Genomic DNA, 19,355 nt, shown 5'->3' with positions numbered 1-19,355 from the left:
ATACTACAACAAAGGAAATGTATGTGTTTAAAACCTGATAAACCCGTTTTATCATATAGATGGCAACTGAGATACACACAAGCAGGCTTAACTGTTAATTGTCTAGTTTGAGTATTACAGATTTAGAGTCAGGAAAACAAGAACATAATTAAATGTAGGCCTAAACATACCATCTAATTTCTGGATCAGGTACTGCACTAATATTGCACTCAAGGCGGGCTGCACTGCCCTCAACAATCAAAATATCTCGTAATTTCTTCTCAAAATATGGCTTCTTGTAGCCAGCATATTTGTCGATGTAATGTTCTAAGATAAAAAAAAGTACTTAGATTTAATGATAACAGTTTTATTGCTAAACATAGATCTGATCAGATTTCAACGAGATAATAATAGAAATCACAGCCTCCACCGGTTTGCCATAATTTGGTAATGCAATATGCAACACATAAATAAATTAAATAATAAAAATAATTACCATCAACAGAAATGATGCATTTTGTAATAGATGTTCCTTCAATATTTGAAACCTGTGCTGAGTATTCACCGGAGTCTTCTAAAGTTGTCTCTTGTATTGTTAATGCGTATGAACCATTAGCAGCATGCTGTGTGTAGTGGCGGTCATCTACTATCGCTGTTGTACCCTTGAACCAGGTAACACGAGGCTCTGGTGGTGTATGTACTAAAAATAAAATAGACAAAATAAATATTAAATGATTTAAATTAGAAAATCAATTAAAATACATATATTATACAAAATCACAACTTCACTTAAGCTACAAGCCCAGTAGTAGCCAAAAAAGCTTAGGAGCTTATTTCCTTTGGAGCCCATTTATGATCTAATTATAAACTAACAATACTGAATAAATACAGCTTTGGGTTACAGTGGTTTGTAATACAATCTACATCTCATAAGCACACAGTAACTGTAACATATATAGATTGAGTGTAATATTTGAAAAAATACCTTGGAAGGTTAGTGGTAGAATAAATCCTAATCCACATTCTTGATCTTGAAGTGTTGCCACAAACTGAGGAGGCATATCCAAGTAGCCTGTAGCAGCAGCGTGTAGTGAACGACGTCTTCTTGCACGTTCTCCCAGTGGTATCCTGTAATATACATAATTATTTAAAATGAAAGTAAAGAAATTACTCCCAGCCAAATACAACTGTTGGTATGGTCAATATACTACAATCACACAATTGAATCTCAACTTACTTTTGACGCTTGAAGCCAATGGTTCTTCTTTCACCACGGTTAGCAAGTTCATCATCATCGAATACTGAAAATATATTCAATTGTCAATTCTCAAATAAAAAAAGAAGTAATCTATCTATTTATTAATATAAATGTACTATTGGATAATGCTTGATCTACAATACTGGGGACCTGTTTTGCCATATAATGCTTTTTATATTAATATAGGTAATACGTACATTCTACGTCAAGCGACGCTGTTGATGTTGCATGACCATATGAATTACTGGCTTTACATGTGTATTTGGAAATGTCATCAATGTTTGCATCATGAACAACAAGTGTGTATTTTCTGTCATCATAAAACATTTTGTATTTGATGCTGATTGGCAGTAACTTAGATCCCTTGTACCTGTAAATAAAAAATAAATCATGTATAGTACAGTATTTTGAATTTATTTTGGATTAAATATTGTGAAAATTACAGTTATATCGTTTACTCACCACAAAATAAGAGGTTCTGTAAGAGCAGACACTTCACATTCAAAGCGACCATTGCTGGCTTCTATAGCTGTAGTATTAACAAGTGGCTTGACAAATTGTGGTGCAGCATCTCGCACACCTAATAAAACAAGATAATTTACCAATATTATTACTAAATTAAATTAGCTATTATAGCTACTAGTAAAAGCAAACCAATTTTGATTTGCAAACCAAAAGACAAACTTTTATAAAAAGTTAATTCTCACCCATAAACACAATTCTTTCGTTCAAAGTTTGGCCTCTAAAGGTCTTGTGTACTTCACGCAGGGATCCTGTGTGGGCCAACCGACCAATAGCCAATGCTGTTTGTCCAGCACCCTAAAATAGTAGATCAAGTAATGTTTGAATCAATAATAACCACACCAATTACCATTACTTGAATTTATAGTAGCTGATTGTATCTTATTAGTAATTTAGAGTTGTAAGCAAAAGAGATTTGTGATGACAAGGTGGGATAGTACCATACCTCTGGTTTTCTTCTTTCGTAGAATGATCTCAATCGAGTTGGGTCAATACGACGAGCACGTCTGCGTGCTAAGATGTCAGAATCCATTGTCAACCAAGGATGACGTAATGCTTCTTGAATTGTCATACGTTTACTATAATTAAACATATAGCATTATTAATTAGAGTAGTTGTGAAATTGCGACAGTTCATTTGTTATAAATAATTTATTATTAAATAGGTCTACGTATACTTACTCTTTGTCTTTTACTAAAATCTTCTCAATCCAGTCAAGTCCTTCATCTGAGACATAATCAAAGCACTCGTCGTCAAATTCCCAATCACCTTTAGCTACGTTCTTGAGAGTTTCTTGATCAGTATCACCCATAAATGGTGACATACCAGACAACCTAATGTAGAAAGAAAACAGTGAACACGTAGCAAAAAAGTGTGAAGATGAAGAAAGAGAAGACATTAAGGTAGGTAGGTACTGGTTTACCAATTTTTATTTTATCTACTTAGACTGAATTCTGGGTCTTCAATCACATACATTTTAATTTAATTTCAAGTGTCATAAAATAGTTATTGCCTATGCTTATATTTGCAACAATAGAGTTTGATACTCACATTACATAAGCAAGAATACCAAGTGACCAGAGATCTGTCGGCAGTCCAATTGGCTCATGGTTGACTACCTCTGGTGCCACAAACTCTGGTGTGCCAAACATCATTCGTACGGGTTCATTAGGATCAAGTTCATGAGCAAGCCCAAAGTCAATAATCTTGATATCTTCGCTCGTTCGTGTTTTGAATAATATATTTTCAGGCTATTAATTATAAATTATATATAGAAATTAATAAAGAAGTGTTAGTTAGTGGTGGTTATGATGTTAATATTGGAAATAATTAACAAAATATTCACACACCTCTTTTAACTTATATTTACCTTCATATCTAAATGAATGAGATGACGTTCATGCATATGTTTTATGCCTTCACATATCTGGCGCATGTAGTGAACAATTTCAGGTTCTGTCAAGATGTAGTTCTCATCAACCAATCGGTCAAACATCTCTCCACCAGAAAGGCTAAAATGAATATCACTAAAAATTAGTCCTTTGAGTCAAAATTGAAATACATATCGATAATATAACAAATTTTAAATACCAAGAACTTACAATTCAATAATCATAACAATCTCTTCGTCATTCTCAAAGACGTCATGCAGTTGTAGAAGTCGGTTATGGTGCATCTTCAGCATTATGTTTATCTCACGCTGGACTACCTCCCGCTCCTTGCCATGGCAACGAATGAACTTTGCAGCCCATGTTTTACCTGTAGCTTTCTCAATAGCTCGGTACACAATACCATACGAACCTCTAAATAAATAAAACATACGATTTTAATTGTTGTTTTGATCAGTCTACATAATTGAAATGAATAATATACAAATAATGAATGTTTATGAGTGCAATGGTACAAATAATGGCACGAGGTGAATGATGAAAGGTTATATCAACGAGGCAAAGCCGAGTTGATATAACCTTTCATCATTCACCAAGTGCCATTATTTGTACCATTACACGAATACAAAACATTCATTATTTGTTTTATATAACATCTAGACGTTTTTTTTTCGTACACAAAAATGTTTCAAAAAGTACTATTTAACGATCGTTGAATAGTGCGTACTATTGCACGCCATGTGACCCACATTCGTCCAATCAAATGACAGGAATTTATTTAGGTGTTATATAATATGTGATAACTCTTCTTACACTACCAATATGTATTCAAATGTAGTGGTGTAATTCTTACCTGCCGATTTCTTCACATATTTCATAATAATCATAGACTGATCCTGCCTTACGTCTGAAGTCATATTTTGATGGTATGTACGATGTATCAACTGCAAGAAATAGTAGGTAATTCTAAACATGTATTTTGGTAGGACATGGAATAAATTTGTTAAGCCTACAAAACTGGCTGTAATAAAGCTAAATTAAATGACAGCAGTGATGATAAGACACCATATTTACGGTAAAAATTTATTTTTTCATAAGTTTGAAAGTAATTATATTTGTTACTTTCTACTATGTTGAACTTACCAATGGAATCATAGTATTTTCTTCTAGACTCAATGTCTTCAAATTGAGGACGATCTCTGTCTGATGCTATATGTGAAAGAAATCTTATTTAATACATAACTTAAGCTTATAAATGTGAATTGTCTCAACTTTAATACAACATAAAAACACACTTAATTGAACAGAGTAGCCTGAAATAAAACGAAAAGTTTGCACCAATCCAACTTCCTTACTATATATATTGTACTATCTTTATAACAGTAATTGCCAAAGTAAACTTACGTTTTGTTTTTATGAGTGAAGTTGCAGTGCAGGGGTCACTTGGGCCATAATCATTAAGAGCTGTCACCCTGAATGTGTATTCAGTATTAGATTTGAGTCCAACAACAGTTAAAAAGCAGTTTCTGCTAGCTAAAACCCGTGTCCATGCAATCTGTCCAGATTCCTGTTTTTCTATCATATAGCTTGTAACAGTATTGCCACCATCATACAAAGGAGGTTGCCAGTAAAGACGTACTGCATCAGTTGAGATATCTGTTACCTCAAGGTTACGTGGTGGATCAGAGTGTCCTGTACAAACAATATTGAATTTGTAAAAAAATATGGCAATTAAAAATGTGTTAAATGGTTGAAAGAGTTGTGCATGTAGGCGAAGCACTGTAACTTTTAAATACTTACGGAGAATGTTGATGCTAACACTTGCTGTATCAGCTCCTAGTTCATTGGTAGCCACAACAGTGTACTTTCCTGCATCTGCATTTGTAATCTTATTAATGACCAATATTGTATCCCTATCTGTTTCTCTCATTTCATATCGTATGCCTTCTACAAGATCGCGACCATTGTGATCCCATGCTATTGTAGGCCTGGGAACACCAGTGACTGAAATACGAAGCTTCAAGACTTCTCCTTCCAGGCAATAGAGTGGTGAACGTAGTCTTGTTGGAAGTGTCAGATGTGGAGGTACTGTAGTGAATGAATAAAAACATGTATTGATTAAGAGAGTCATTATAAAACATCATGGCCAATGTTTAGTGTGAATGGGTGTAGTGTATTATTAAACTTCAGTTATACTAAGCTGTGTAAAAGTCTTACTTCGCAGCTGAACAATGGTAGTTGCTATTCTCATTCCTGCTTTGTTCACGGCCTTTACCATGATCTCACCAGTGTCTTCTTCATATACGTCGTTCAGAGTAAGCGTACACACCTTTCCAAAGTTCTTCAATTGATATTTCCGGCCATCTCGCAACTCTCTACCATATCGATACCACTTACATACTGGTAATGGATAACCTTTAACCTCTACTTCAATAGTTCCAGATTTACCCTGTGCAACAGATATTGTATGTGGTACTTTTACGATCTCTGGTTCTGTAGAGTCTGTAAAATTAAAAGAGGTAAATGTTTCAAGTCAATTTCAGTTAATTTCACATTATATTGGCTGACCATAATGATTTGCCAGCTACTACACTCAATAATGATTTAGTCTTTGAAATACAATTCAAATATTTTAAACTTACCTCTTGGATCTTTAGCTACTACACGTTGAGATAGTTCACTTGGCCCACTTAGCCCTGCTTTGTTTTCAGCAAACACCCTGAATTCATACTCGCTGTCTTCAATCAAATGTTCGATTACGTGGTCAGGTTTAATTACTTCCGTTCTATTAGCACGGAACCAACGCTTGCTTGTAGTCTCACGTTTCTCAATAACGTATCCAGTAATCTTGCTTCCACCATCTGATTTTGGTGCTGTCCAAGAGAGGTGGACACGATTTGCTTCTATACCTCTGAGTGTTGGTTTGCCAGGAGCAGATGGGACATCTTAAATACAAAACATTTAAAGAAAAATGATAATACAAATCTTTTCATAACCTACTTTCCATTAAAGATGTATACATGATTGTTTTCTATACTTACCAAATGGACTCTTTGCTTGAATAGATTCCCTTCCCTCTAATGGAGTTCCAATGCCATCAATATTCTCTGCAGATATTCTGAAGATAAGTGAAATACCTTGGCGAAGCCTGCTGACGCTAAATTGCGTAGCCATTGATGTTCCCACCTTCTGCCATGCATGTTTGTCGGCCTCTCGCATCTCAATGTGATAACGCAATATCTCATTGCCTCCATCATCTGTTGGTGGCTGCCATGAAATAGCTATGGAATCTTTCTTTACTTCTTCGGCAGTGATTGGACCAGCTGGTTTTCCAGGTTTGTCTGAAAAATAATATTAAAAATAATAATATTAATATAATACTAATAGAAGAGAGAAATTTAAATTTATATTTAGTGCATAAATTTGTTATTTATATAAGAAACAAATATAAAATCTTACCATGGATTTTAACTTTAATTGGCAAACTCTGTGAACCCAAAGAATTAGTGACAGTAATCTGGTATTCACCAGTGTCTTCTCTTTCAGATTCACGAATACTCAACTCTGCAATATCTCCATAACAATCTGCTTTAAATCGTCCTTTGCTTTCAATTGGAATACCATCCTTTGTCCACGAAATAGCAGGTTTAGGCATACCACCAAAATTGATAGTCATTCGAGTTGTTAGGCCTGCTTTAACACTGATCTCTCTCAAACGTTTGTCTAACTCTAGCGTAGCTGGCTCTGTTCAAAGTTATAGAGTTATATAGTCATTTTATGGTACAATGCATACATTTTCAAATGTCACGATACAGTATTATTATTGTTTATTACAGGCTTATTTTCAATTATGGTAGGTGTCCTTTTTTATTTCTAGGCAGGCAGCACCTTTGCATATTAAAATAGACTAAATTTAATTATGTAGCTTACGTTGAATTCCCAGCTCCACTGAACAGCGGGTCTTTCCAGAAGCATTCTGAGCAACTACAGTGTATGATCCAATATCAATCTCATGTGGGTTTGGTATGACTAGACGGTGTTTACCATCACCTTCATCAAATATGTGGTACCGTTTACCAGGGTATAAATCTCGGCCCTTCCTTACCCTATAGCAAATAAAAATGAGTTAAAACATATTTTCTATGCTATCATTTCAAATGTCATTATGATCAGAATTCAAATACTAATAACTCACTTACCATGTTATAACAGGATTAGGTGATCCAGACACATGGCAGATGAATTCTGCAGGCTCTCCCTCTTTGATCATTGCATCAGTTGGTTCTTGAACAAATACAGGAGTCTCACCAGCTATTTAAAAAATATTAAACACAAGAAACATAATAAATATATAACTACCACTCAATATTATATTATGTAAGATATTCATAGCTTAGTTCTCTTTTATAGACAGAGTATTTCAAAAGTATCGGAAATATAGTTGATTATGCAATAGTTATCTTACCACATGGATCATTAGCAACAAATGGTTGTGATGCTTTGCTAGGGTCACTCTCAAGGCCAGCTTTATTGACAGCACGGACTCTGAAAACATATTCTCTGTTCTGTACTAAGTCCGTAACATGCATGGTGACTCCTTTGGTTGTCTGCCTGTCTGTCCATTCCAGTGTATCTCTCATTCGTCTTTCTACCACGTAGAAATCTAATGGCGACCCACCATCAGATAATGGCATTGTCCAATTAAGAACAACCGATGTAGCTGTAACCTCACTGATGGATGGACATCCTGGAGGGGAGGGTCTCACTTTAAACAAAAAAAGTTATAATAATGATCATATGATTATCAGTATGAATATTGAAACAGTTTGTCTATTGAAAAATAATACTTACAAGAAGGATCCTTGGCAAATCGTGGAGGCATTGAACTCTCACTTGGTTTTCCAGTGCCTTCTTTATTAACCGCAGATACACGGAATTCATACTCATGGTTTGTATCAAGGTTCTTTACGATGTATGACGTATTCAGTACTGGCTCCGGATTGACTTTCAGCCAATGAATAGTAGATGTATCTCGTTTTTCAACTGTATATCCAAGTAGTGGCAGTCCACCATCATACCGAGGTGCTGACCACGTGAGTGTCATACTGGTGCTTGTTATGTTATGGACTTCAGGCCTACCAGGGGCGCTTGGAACGGCTACAAAAAATCATAACATTTACAAAGTTAATTATACAGTTTCTATTTATTATACCAGAAAATGAATCAATACTAAACCAATAATCCAAAATCAACACATTGTTGCATGAGGCAAAATAACTTTATTGTTTTATAGGCCTACTTACTATGGGGTCTGGTACAAGTAACTGTTTTGTCTCCAAACAGTGCTTGTCCTACACCATTTTGGTTTTCCGCACAAACTTTGAACTCATATTCAACACCTTCTTGGAGACCTGTCACAGTGTATGATGTATTGGTGCAGTAACTGGTTACAGTGATCCACATTTTTCGACCAACCTCACGTTTCTCGATTGTATAACATTCAATTTTACAGCAACCATCATCGAGTGGTCTTTTCCATGACAATGCAGCTGAGAACTGTCCAACATCAGAGACATTCAGTGGTCCCTCTGGTGATCCTGGAACATCTATCATATCAAATAATATTTCAATATTTTGTGAGAGGTACTGTACACATGGTACTTTGTTCAAACATGATGTACAATAGGAAGATCAGAATACTCATATAATTCAATAATATTAAACTTACCAAGTACAAGTACAGTGATATTGCCTGTTTTCTTCCCTGCCTGGTTGGAGACAGATACTGTGTATATTCCTGCATCAGACCTCTTAACATTTCGGATTGTTAGTTGCGTTCTATTCTCAGAGCTGTCAATTTTAGTCATCATATCATCTTTAACGAGCAGGTCATGGCGATGCCAGGCAGCTACTGGTGCTGGGCAGCCAGTAATTGGTACATTCAATCGTAGAACCCCTCCATTTCGAACTGTCACAACATCTTTGTAACCTCCAAGATCAATTTCAGGGGCAGCTAAAAACAATATGCAATGTGTTATTAGTGCATTAATTATACAATGTGTTGTTAGTAACACCTACCAAATTAATTAAATTCATAGTCTTAAAAAAGTCAAAGCCATACCTGAAACCATGAGATTAGCTTCTGTTTTTCTGTCATGACATATGCAGCTATACTTTCTTATATCATGAGGTCCTACGTTAAATATCATCAATGCTCGACGTTGTCCTTCTTTCGCAATGTTAAGGTTGTCTCCAGAGAAAATTTGTAAACCATCTCGATACCAAGACACTTCAGCTCTATCGTTAGAAATTCTGCACTCAAATGTGACAGTTGCACCAACCTTTGCTGTTATATCTTTTAGTGGTTCCAAGAATTCAGCAGTTTCTATTATTTTAGAAAAAAACACTGTCAAGAATATGTGATTGTTTGGGTTACGTACTATGATAATTACAGTAAAAAGTATATTATAAAAAGAATACTAAATGTATATATACCAATTGGTTTCTTTATCAACACAGGGTCAGATGCTCTGCTTGGTTTACTAGTTCCAGCTTCATTCTGTGCACTAACACGGAATTCAACCTCTCTTCCTTTCTTTAGACCAGTAATCGTAGCATGGCATTCGGGAACAAGCTTTCGAGTTGCTCTCATCCACCGTTGACCACGAATATCCTTCATTTCAACAATGTAGTTGGTAATCTCGGCACCTCCATCATTACGTGGTGGGCGCCAAGACATGGTAACAGACTCATCGTCAATCTCCGATATTTCTGGAATTCCTGGAGGATCTGGCACATCTATTGTGATATAATGATACTAATTTGTATAATGTACACTTATAAATAATTTAGATTGCCAGCTATTGTACCGAATTAGTCTCAAAATATAAAAATGTATAATTTTTAGCTTACCGTATGGACTCTTAATCAATATAGCCCGATCAGACTCCAATGGCTCTCCTTGTCCATGTTTATTCTGTGCCCTAATTCTGAAGTTGAACCTTTGACCCTCTGGGAGATTGGTTACAGTGTATTTTAAGCCTGTTACAGATGATGATACTCTTGTCCATGTTAGCCTATCAGCTTCACATTTTTCAATGATGTAATTAGTTACTTCACTTCCTCCATCATCAAGAGGAGGATTCCATGACAGTAATACTGAATCTTTGGTTGTACATGTAATGCCCAATGGACCTTCTGGTTTTCCTGGTTTATCTGTAATAATAAAAAACATGACATAAATACCCAGTAGAAGCTATATCAAGTACTATGTGCAAAGAAGAATGAATAAATATTGATTGTCCTATTGTACAATGTATTACTGCTCATATTGATGTTGCTAAAATTGTATTGCAGTTTCCAATGAATAAGTAATGTTAATCTACTGCAAAGCAAATTTATGTAAGATATTGAATCACTTTTAACAAAAAGGCAAAAACATTCATCCAGTTAAATTCTGAAATGATAATGTAAAACAAGATGAGAAAATTAAGGAGAAAAAATAAGCTTACCTAATACAGTTACTTTGATAATACCGGAATCTACTCCTGCCTTGTTCTCAACAGTTATTTTGTAATCTCCCCCGTCATTGCGTACACAGTTCTTTACTGTCAGAACGGTCCCGTAGGGTGTTGTTGAGGTACGGATTCTAAGGTCCTCTACAACTGGTGTATTGTTTTTAAACCATGAAGTGGTTGGTGTAGGTGTTCCTCTACATGAAACGTCTAGATGGAAAACTGATCCTGCTAGTGCAACAATATCTTTACATTGACCAAGATCAAGTTTAGGAGCAGCTGGGAATAAAATGGAATTCATTTAGGCATTAGACTGAATCGAAGAACCAGTACACAAAATGGATATTATAAATGTTAAAATTAGGATTTTCACTATTACACCTATTATACTTACCAGCTGGTCGTTCAATCATAACTGGTGAAGAGGCGTCGCTCGGTTCACCCATTCCAGCTTTGTTGACAGCTATTATACGAAACTCATATTTTGTATTCGTAATCAGGCGTATAACTCTACATGTAGTTTCAGTAATGTGAGGTATCGAAGCTTTAGCCCAACTCTGCATTGACTGGTTCTTCTTTTCAACAATATAACCTGTTATAGGGGTTCTACCATCGCTTCTTGGAGGAGTCCAAGTAAGTGTTGCAGAATCTTCCTGTATGTTACTAATAGCTGGAGTACCTGCTTTTCCAGGAACACCTATTAAGGAAGAAAATGAATTATTTAGTTCAAAATATATGTTACGATCATTAATGAGAAAAACCATTTTTAGTTTAAAAAAATAAATAATGCAATAAATGCATAATATATTACAAAGAAGCAAATAAATGGGGTATTATCTCATAATTTAAAAAAAGCTTACTGTAATCTCCTTTTGGAATGACTTTATCGCCTTCTAGAGGTTCACTAACTCCATACTTGTTTTCAGCGCGAACTCTGAATTGGTATTCATTTCCTTCAATAAGCTTTGGTACTGTAGTTTTCAATTCACTAAGTGATGTTGAAACTTTACTCCACATTTTCAATGATGAATCTCGTTTTTCTAACAAGTAGCAGATAATAGGGCTACCACCGTCATCCTCGGGAAGACTCCATGACAAAGTTACACTCTCACTGTCCAACTTCACAACTTCAAGAGGCCCTTGAGGTGGTTCAGGCCTATCAACGACTCTTACAAGAGTTGATGCAGTGTCCTGTCCAGCCTTATTGGTAGCAGTAACTGTATAGGTTCCACTGTCAGCACGTTCTGCTTTTCGTGCTACAACAATAGCACTGTAATCCGACTGTTCAACACTTATTCTAGTTGTTGGTGTAATTGGAGTATCATCTTTTACCCATTTCATGACTGGTTTTGGTGTTCCTTCATATGGTATATCTATTCGGAACATAATTCCAGCACGTGTAGTTATTTCTCTATGAGCAGATAAATCAAGTTTGAACTTTGGAGCAACTGAAAGACATAAATATACATTTTATTTATCTTTCACATTTCGATGGTAAATATTGTGGCAACAATACACTTCCTATATTTATAATGAATTTTACCTGGAGGATTCTCGGCTGTAACTGAGTTGGAAGGCTCACTAGGTTCACTTTCACCAGCTTTATTAACAGCCACCACCCTAAATTCATACTCGGACCCTTTACTGAGTCGTGATACTTTGTAAAATGTATTTTGAATAGGTGATAATGATGCTCTTGTCCACCGGGAACTTGTGGTCTGTCGCATTTCAAGAATGTAACTCGTAACTGGTGTTCCACCATCTCTTAGTGGTGGAGACCAACTTAGTGCCATTGACTCTGATGTAATAGAACTAATTTCTGGAGTAGAGGGTGCATCTGGAACAACTGCAAATTAAACCAAAAAATATTTAATAATAAAATATTAAATTTGATTAGTTATCATTACATCATTGTGTAACATCATAGCTGTAAATTTTGCTTACCATAATTTCCTCGAGGCCGGATGCGATCACCCTCCAATGGTTCACTATTACCATGCTTGTTACGTGCCAACACTCTGAATTGATAGCGTCTATCTTCTGTCAGTCCTTTCACTCGATATGATGGTTTTAATATAAGGTCTTTTGTAACTGGATGAAATCTGTGATGTCCTTCTTCACGTTTTTCAACAATGTACGTTGAAATTCTCTCACCGCCATCATCTTTTGGAGGCTTCCAAATCAAAGTAACACAACTTTCGTTCACATTACTGTAACCCAATGGACCTTCTGGTGGTCCAGGAACGTTGAAGACTTCTATATTAAACTCTGCTGAGTCCTTACCAAGTTCATTACTGATAGTTATATTATACGCACCACTATCTGATCGGTCACTGTTTTTTATGGTAAACACAGTGGCATTGCTTGATGATTCAATCTTTGTACGTATACTTGGAACAATTTCAATTCCATTTTTGCTCCATTTAACTTTTGGTGTCGGATATCCCCCAAATGGAACATGAACAGTAATAGTAGTTCCAGAATTGGTTGAAATCGAATCAGGTTTAATATCAATGGTTGGTTTAACTGGAAAGAAGAATATATAAAATATACTTATCTGTTTAAATACTATTAAGCTTTTTCCAATGAATATATTATATTAAAATAAAAGTGATTTTTCTTAATTAACAAATTAAATCTAACCTGATGCTTCTTCTGCTTTTACTGCATCTGTTGGTGGACTAAATGGACCGGCACCAACTTTGTTCTCAGCGGCAACACGGAATTCGTAATGTGATCCTTTGTTTAGCCTGCTAACCCGGTACTTTAGTTCTTTTGGCTGAGTATGTGCTACCTTTGTCCACATTGTATTGCCAATTTCTTTCTTCTCAACAATATATCCAGTAAGTGGAGTACCCCCATCGCTTGATGGTGCAGACCAGGAAAGCATTGCAGAATCACTGGTAACGTCTGAAACTTGTGGTATTTTTACAACACTTGGTTTGTCTGAAAGATAATAAATACAAATCCGTGATTCATAAAAATATGCACCATGGCATGGCATTAATACAGGAAATAGCATAAAAATTACATGACTTGACATGAATTTAATGTTACTACAGCAGTCACAATAGAAACTTACCAAATTTACTCTTTAAAACAGCTGATTGCGCACCCTCAAGTGGATCACTTTCACCGATCTTGTTAACAGCCACAATTCTAAAGATATACTCATTTCCTTCTAATAGGTTCTGTACCCGATGGGAGCAATCAGGTATTTTCAAGGGTACACGAGACCAAGATGTTCTTTTAGTGTCTCGTTTTTCAATTATATAATGAGTAACACGACATCCTCCGTCATCTACAGGAGGGTTCCAGCTAACTGTAACCTCGGTACTATTGACATCTCGTAACTGCACAGGTCCCACAGGTCGTCCTGGCTTGTCTTGTACTTGAACTTTGACTGTAGCTGAAGCTTCACCACAACTATTGACTACAGAGAGCTCGTAAGTACCTTCATCACTTTTTACGCAGTTCTTTGCAGTTACTACAGTACTCCTCTCACTTGTGTCAATTTTAACTCTTGTTGTACTTTCAATTGACATGCCTTCTTTCTTCCATGATACAGTCGGAGTTGGGTACGCTTTCCATGGAATGTCAATATGGAATGTTGTTCCTACTTTCACAATTATGACATCACGGTATTTGTTGAAATCCAGTTGTGGTGCAACTAAAGATAACAATAATATAAAATAAAGTTATATGGGTATTATAATATAAAACTTATGCTATAATTCACACCTGACATAAGACTATTCAATAAAGTTTAAAAAAAAAAACATACTCGCTAATCGTACAAATCCTGTCGAATGACTAGGTCTACCAACACCTTCTTTATTTTCTGCAGATACACGGAATTGGTACTCAGAGTTCTGATCAAGGTCGGTTACATTGTAAGAACATTCAGACACTGGTGATGTGTTGACCTTTGTGTATCTAGAACTGAACTTCTCGGCTTTTTCAACAACATAATTTATTATTGGACTTCCACCATCAGATGAAGGAGCTGACCATGTTAATGATATGCTTGATTGTGTAACTGAGACTACTTCAGGCATACCGGGTTGCCCAGGTAGGTCTGAAAAATTGAAATAGCCATGTTGAAAATAATGTTGACTAGTACTGTAGGAATATTGTTGATATCTTGAATTAATTGAAAGTAGTTTAAGAATTTAATGATTAATTTGAATTAAAAAACGAAACAAACAAATTTACCAAATGGTGATTTTGCAGTAGCTCTGTCAGATGGTTCACTTGCAGGGCCAATACCTGCTTTGTTCTCTGCACTAACACGAAACTCATACTGGCCACCTGTTTTGAGATCAGTAACAATGCACCTTGGATCCATCACTGATGCCACTTTAGTCCATTTCATAGAATAGCCTTCGCATTGCTCTACTGTGTATCCGGTGATTCGTGCACCTCCGTCAATTCTTGGTGGAGACCATGACAATGCCATTGTCTTCTCAGTAATATCATCAAGTATTGGAGCAGAAGGTGGACCAGGGGGATCTTTAAAAAAGTAGTAGAGTAGGGTTATCAGAACCATTTACAATCAAAGAAAGTGTACTGTTTCTATATAATATTCCAATAAATAGTACAATAATATAAATACCAAAACATTCTTTTACAGAGACTAATAATATTTTCCTTACCATATGGAAGTTTTGGTATAGCTGTTTTAGAATGATCACTGGCTGGACCTAGTCCTGCTTTATTTTCAGCAAGTACCCTAAACTGATACTCCATGCCAGTTGTTAGCTTATCAACTGTTATCATCTTGTTAGTAATTGGAGCCTGATTAACAGAGGACCAGCGTGAAGAATGTTTATCTTTCTTTTGAATTATATATCCTGTAATAGGTGAGCCTCCATCTGAAGAAGGTGGTTTCCAAGTTAATGAGACTGATTTTTCAGTCACTGATGATATTTCAGGTCGCTCTGGCGGTCCTGGGACATCTGTAGTAAAGCAAAAGAATAAGTTTAGTTATTAACAATATGGGTTGAAACACTCTCAAACATGACATGTGAAAAATCTTCCATATACATTATTTACAAATGTACTCACCATATGGATGTTTTGCTACTTTGGACTCACTGGCATTGCTTGGTTTACTCTTACCAGCTTTGTTTGTTGCTATCACCCTAAATTGATATTCACTGCCCTCATTGAGGCCAGTTACTATACATGTAGTTCCCAATAACTGTTCCACTTGTGTCCAACGGCTAAGCATAGGTTCTTTCTTTTCTATTATATATCCGCTTATAGGACTACCACCGTCTGACACTGGTGGAGTCCAAGTAACTGTCATAGATTTCGGAGATATGTTAGACAAAATAGGTGTACCAGGTGTTTCAGGAACAACTAAAGTAAACAAATATGTGATTGTGAATGAGTGTTTGAATTATCATAGAAATAATATAGTATATTAGCAATTTAGGTTAATTCATTAATAAAACAATCAAAGTACACACAACGTACTCTCTATAAATTATTATCAAAATTAAATGTAAAATTTACCATATGGATGTTTTGCAATAGTAGGCTGTGTTGTATCACTAGGCTCACCAACACCAGCCTTATTTACAGCAGCCACTCTAAATTCATACTCTAGTCCCTCACGGATATCGTGCGCTACAAATGCTGTATCTATGACTGCTGTTCTGTTGATGCGTATCCACCGAGTGCTGAAATGTTCTTTCTTCTCAATGTAATATCCCATGACCGGTGAACCGCCATCTTGTACCGGAGGCTGCCATTTCAAAGAAATCGATGTTGCATCGACTTCGGTTATATGAAGGTCTTCTGGTTTACCAGGTGGATCTGAAAGCAGTAACGAAATTAGGTTACATTTTTGCAACATAGTGTATAGTGTACAGGTCCCAGGAAGAGGAGAAGCAATGGATAAGCAATAAAAATATAATAAACAGTTACACCTTATAATTGCATGCTATTTTGTTCTGTAAACATGCACATTGAAAAGCATTGTTCTTACTATATGGTAGTTTAGCAATTCTTGATTCTGATCCATCACTGGGTTTACTTTCTCCTGCCTTATTAACAGCAGTCACACGGAATTGATATGAATTTCCCTGAGTTAATCCTTTAATTTTATATTCGAGATCCTGAATTGGAACTCTGTTAACTTTGGTCCATTTTATTGCCACTGCGTCTTTCTGTTCAATCATATACCCTGTTATTGGACTTCCACCATCTGACCTTGGTTTCTGCCAGTTTATGGTCATCTCTACCTCATCAGTCTTTATAATTTCTGGTACTCCCGGTTGAGATGGAACATCATATGGAAGTTTAACAGTACAGCTAACATTATCACTTGGTTTGCTCTCTCCTGCCTTGTTGACAGCAATGACACGGAAGTTGTATTTTCTTTCAGAAACCAAATCAGTAATCTTAGCAGACATATTTGGCACAGGTACAGTCTTTATTGGTATTTTGGTAAAACGTCCGGTGGTAAGATCGTGTTTTTCGACTACATATTCCAGAATAGGACTTCCTCCATCATCTTTTGGAGCAGTCCATTCAAGAACTACTGATTCTGACGAAACATCAGATATCTTTGGCTGGCTAGGTGAATCTGGAACATCTGAAATTTAATTTAAAAAAAAATTAAAATAATGTTGTTCTTGCTTTATATTGCACTCAATCCTTTGATAATTTTCCCACTTTCTATATTTCAAACAAGTATGAACCAAAAACCTGAAAACAAAATTAATGAGTGTGTTTTATACAGCAAGCTACGGTGCCTGAACTATTCTATTGTCCTTTCGAGGGGCATCCATATTTGGGGGTAATGGCATATGTAGAGATTCATGTAGAGTCTACACAGTTAGTGATCTCAAGAAATATAAATAAAGTTTTACCATATGGTTCTCTTGCAACAAATTTCTGTGATGGTAAACTTGGTTTCCCAGCACCAGCCTTATTCACTGCAGATACACGAAACTCAAATTCGTATGACGGATCTAATTTTACTGTTTTGGTTGTCACATCCTTATCAACATCCACTGCTTTCACCCATCGTTTAGAGAAGCTATCTCTCTTTTCAATAATATAGCCAGTTATAGGAGAACCGCCATCATTTGAAGGTGGATTCCAGGCTACCATTGCGGATTTTGATGTAATGTTGGAGACATGTGGCGGGCTGGGTGTTCCTGGTGGTTCTAGATAATAAAGAAATTATATAAATAGTACTGTATGTTGGATTGTTGTCAGTAACTCATATATATGAATGTGTTGTTTGATAATTTGTTTTTAGTGAGCTAATGAATTGAGAGGTTGAAATCAGTATGTTTGGTTTTAGAAGATTTTGAAGCGATAAATATAATTACCGTATGGAAGTTTTGCTGTGAAGGAGCTTGATTGTTTACTTGGTTTTCCAACCCCAGCCTTATTTTCAGCTGATACCCTAAATATGTACTCTGAACCTTCAAGTAGCGTCTGGACCTTATGAGAAGTTCCTGTAATACTTTTTGGATGTTTAATCCAACGAGATCCAAAGTCTTGCTTGTACTCCAGAACGTAGCCAGTAATTGGTGAACCACCATCATCTGACGGTGCTTCCCATGTCACGGTAACAGTGGTTGCATTGATGTTGGAGCACACTAATGTTTCTGGAGCACTTGGGGTAGCTGTAAGAATAATTAATCATTCCTTCTAATGAATACACAAATATGTTGTATAAACTTCATAAAGCTATTTTCAACACCTTTGCTTTATTTCACACAATATCAGTAACAACTTACAATAAGGAGGTTTCACAATCACTGCTTCTGATGGCTGGCTTGGCTTTCCTGCACCAGCCTTGTTCTCTGCCGTAACTCGGAATTCATACTCTGCATTTTGTCTTAGGCTAGTAACTGTATACTTTGTACCAGGAACAAGATTTCTGGTTGCCATTACCCAAGTCTTGTTGGTTTCTCGTTTTTCAATTATGTAGCCTGTAATTGGACTTCCGCCATCTGAAGCTGGTGGTGTCCATGTCAAAGTCACAGACGTAGCTTGGATATCTGACACTATTGGTACGCTTGGGCTTTCTGGAACATCTGTGTTGGACAAAGTAATATAGCTATGAGTTTTATAACTGAAAGCATATTAATTTAACACATTTGTTTGTATGACAGCATTTAATGAAGTATTAAATACTTTACCTTAAAAATTATTAGCATTAGTTGATATAATACTATTAAAAAATATACATTTGAAAATGAAATTGTAAAAAATGTACAAAACTGCTCAAAAAGAATTATATACCACACTGGAATATAATCTAGAACTCACTGTATGGTGGTCTAGCAATTGTTGGTCGTGATGGTTCACTGGGTTTTCCAACTCCAGCCTTGTTTTCTGCAGACACACGGAAGATATACTCTTGATCTTGCTTCAGACTACTAGCAACAAATGAGGGCAGGGAGACATCCCATCGGTTGATTCTGGTCCAAGTGTCCACAGCATCCTTCTTCTCAATTACGTAATTTGTAATGGGTGCACCACCATCCGAATCTGGTGAAGCCCAGTTAAGTGTCATTGAAGTAGCTGAAACTTCAGATAACATTGGAGTTCCTGGTGCACCAGGTAAACCTGCAATTCAAACAAAGTTTTTTATTTTTAAATTTTCTTTTTATATTTATATATATTTTTTTCTTTCCAAATTCCTTCACTTGCACTGATGAAGGG

General features: G+C 36.0%; 1 protein-coding gene across 18 annotated transcripts in view; it reads right to left on the bottom strand.

The window, feature by feature from the left end:
- LOC140040437 (uncharacterized) overlaps positions 1 to 19,355 on the bottom strand; it is a 159,769-nt gene that overhangs the window by 10,634 nt on the left and 129,780 nt on the right. For all 18 annotated transcript variants that reach the window (XM_072086376.1, XM_072086364.1, XM_072086369.1 and 15 more), the window contains 46 exons: positions 18,960 to 19,259; positions 18,425 to 18,724; positions 18,011 to 18,310; positions 17,543 to 17,842; positions 16,657 to 17,265; positions 16,182 to 16,484; positions 15,729 to 16,025; positions 15,317 to 15,619; positions 14,877 to 15,173; positions 14,446 to 14,739; positions 13,744 to 14,331; positions 13,305 to 13,607; positions 12,606 to 13,187; positions 12,205 to 12,507; positions 11,522 to 12,109; positions 11,056 to 11,358; positions 10,659 to 10,940; positions 10,060 to 10,362; positions 9,643 to 9,945; positions 9,269 to 9,532; positions 8,876 to 9,160; positions 8,451 to 8,753; positions 7,999 to 8,304; positions 7,613 to 7,912; positions 7,347 to 7,458; positions 7,078 to 7,253; positions 6,607 to 6,891; positions 6,189 to 6,488; positions 5,790 to 6,092; positions 5,365 to 5,649; positions 4,948 to 5,235; positions 4,552 to 4,839; positions 4,291 to 4,356; positions 4,001 to 4,091; positions 3,361 to 3,561; positions 3,129 to 3,270; positions 2,810 to 3,009; positions 2,440 to 2,592; positions 2,205 to 2,337; positions 1,945 to 2,056; positions 1,700 to 1,817; positions 1,435 to 1,607; positions 1,217 to 1,280; positions 965 to 1,107; positions 476 to 679; positions 171 to 306 (listed from right to left, as the gene is read on the bottom strand). In XM_072086376.1, coding sequence (XP_071942477.1) covers positions 171 to 306; positions 476 to 679; positions 965 to 1,107; positions 1,217 to 1,280; positions 1,435 to 1,607; positions 1,700 to 1,817; positions 1,945 to 2,056; positions 2,205 to 2,337; positions 2,440 to 2,592; positions 2,810 to 3,009; positions 3,129 to 3,270; positions 3,361 to 3,561; positions 4,001 to 4,091; positions 4,291 to 4,356; positions 4,552 to 4,839; positions 4,948 to 5,235; positions 5,365 to 5,649; positions 5,790 to 6,092; positions 6,189 to 6,488; positions 6,607 to 6,891; positions 7,078 to 7,253; positions 7,347 to 7,458; positions 7,613 to 7,912; positions 7,999 to 8,304; positions 8,451 to 8,753; positions 8,876 to 9,160; positions 9,269 to 9,532; positions 9,643 to 9,945; positions 10,060 to 10,362; positions 10,659 to 10,940; positions 11,056 to 11,358; positions 11,522 to 12,109; positions 12,205 to 12,507; positions 12,606 to 13,187; positions 13,305 to 13,607; positions 13,744 to 14,331; positions 14,446 to 14,739; positions 14,877 to 15,173; positions 15,317 to 15,619; positions 15,729 to 16,025; positions 16,182 to 16,484; positions 16,657 to 17,265; positions 17,543 to 17,842; positions 18,011 to 18,310; positions 18,425 to 18,724; positions 18,960 to 19,259 — 12,289 coding nt within the window. The remainder of the gene's footprint in view (positions 1 to 170; positions 307 to 475; positions 680 to 964; positions 1,108 to 1,216; positions 1,281 to 1,434; positions 1,608 to 1,699; positions 1,818 to 1,944; positions 2,057 to 2,204; positions 2,338 to 2,439; positions 2,593 to 2,809; positions 3,010 to 3,128; positions 3,271 to 3,360; positions 3,562 to 4,000; positions 4,092 to 4,290; positions 4,357 to 4,551; positions 4,840 to 4,947; positions 5,236 to 5,364; positions 5,650 to 5,789; positions 6,093 to 6,188; positions 6,489 to 6,606; positions 6,892 to 7,077; positions 7,254 to 7,346; positions 7,459 to 7,612; positions 7,913 to 7,998; positions 8,305 to 8,450; positions 8,754 to 8,875; positions 9,161 to 9,268; positions 9,533 to 9,642; positions 9,946 to 10,059; positions 10,363 to 10,658; positions 10,941 to 11,055; positions 11,359 to 11,521; positions 12,110 to 12,204; positions 12,508 to 12,605; positions 13,188 to 13,304; positions 13,608 to 13,743; positions 14,332 to 14,445; positions 14,740 to 14,876; positions 15,174 to 15,316; positions 15,620 to 15,728; positions 16,026 to 16,181; positions 16,485 to 16,656; positions 17,266 to 17,542; positions 17,843 to 18,010; positions 18,311 to 18,424; positions 18,725 to 18,959; positions 19,260 to 19,355) is intronic.

This window comes from Antedon mediterranea, chromosome 2 (assembly GCF_964355755.1).
Source record: "Antedon mediterranea chromosome 2, ecAntMedi1.1, whole genome shotgun sequence".
Taxonomy (NCBI): Eukaryota; Metazoa; Echinodermata; class Crinoidea; order Comatulida; family Antedonidae; genus Antedon; species Antedon mediterranea.
The sequence above is the reverse complement of the archived record's forward strand: the minus strand, read 5'-3'. Positions and strand labels throughout refer to the sequence as shown.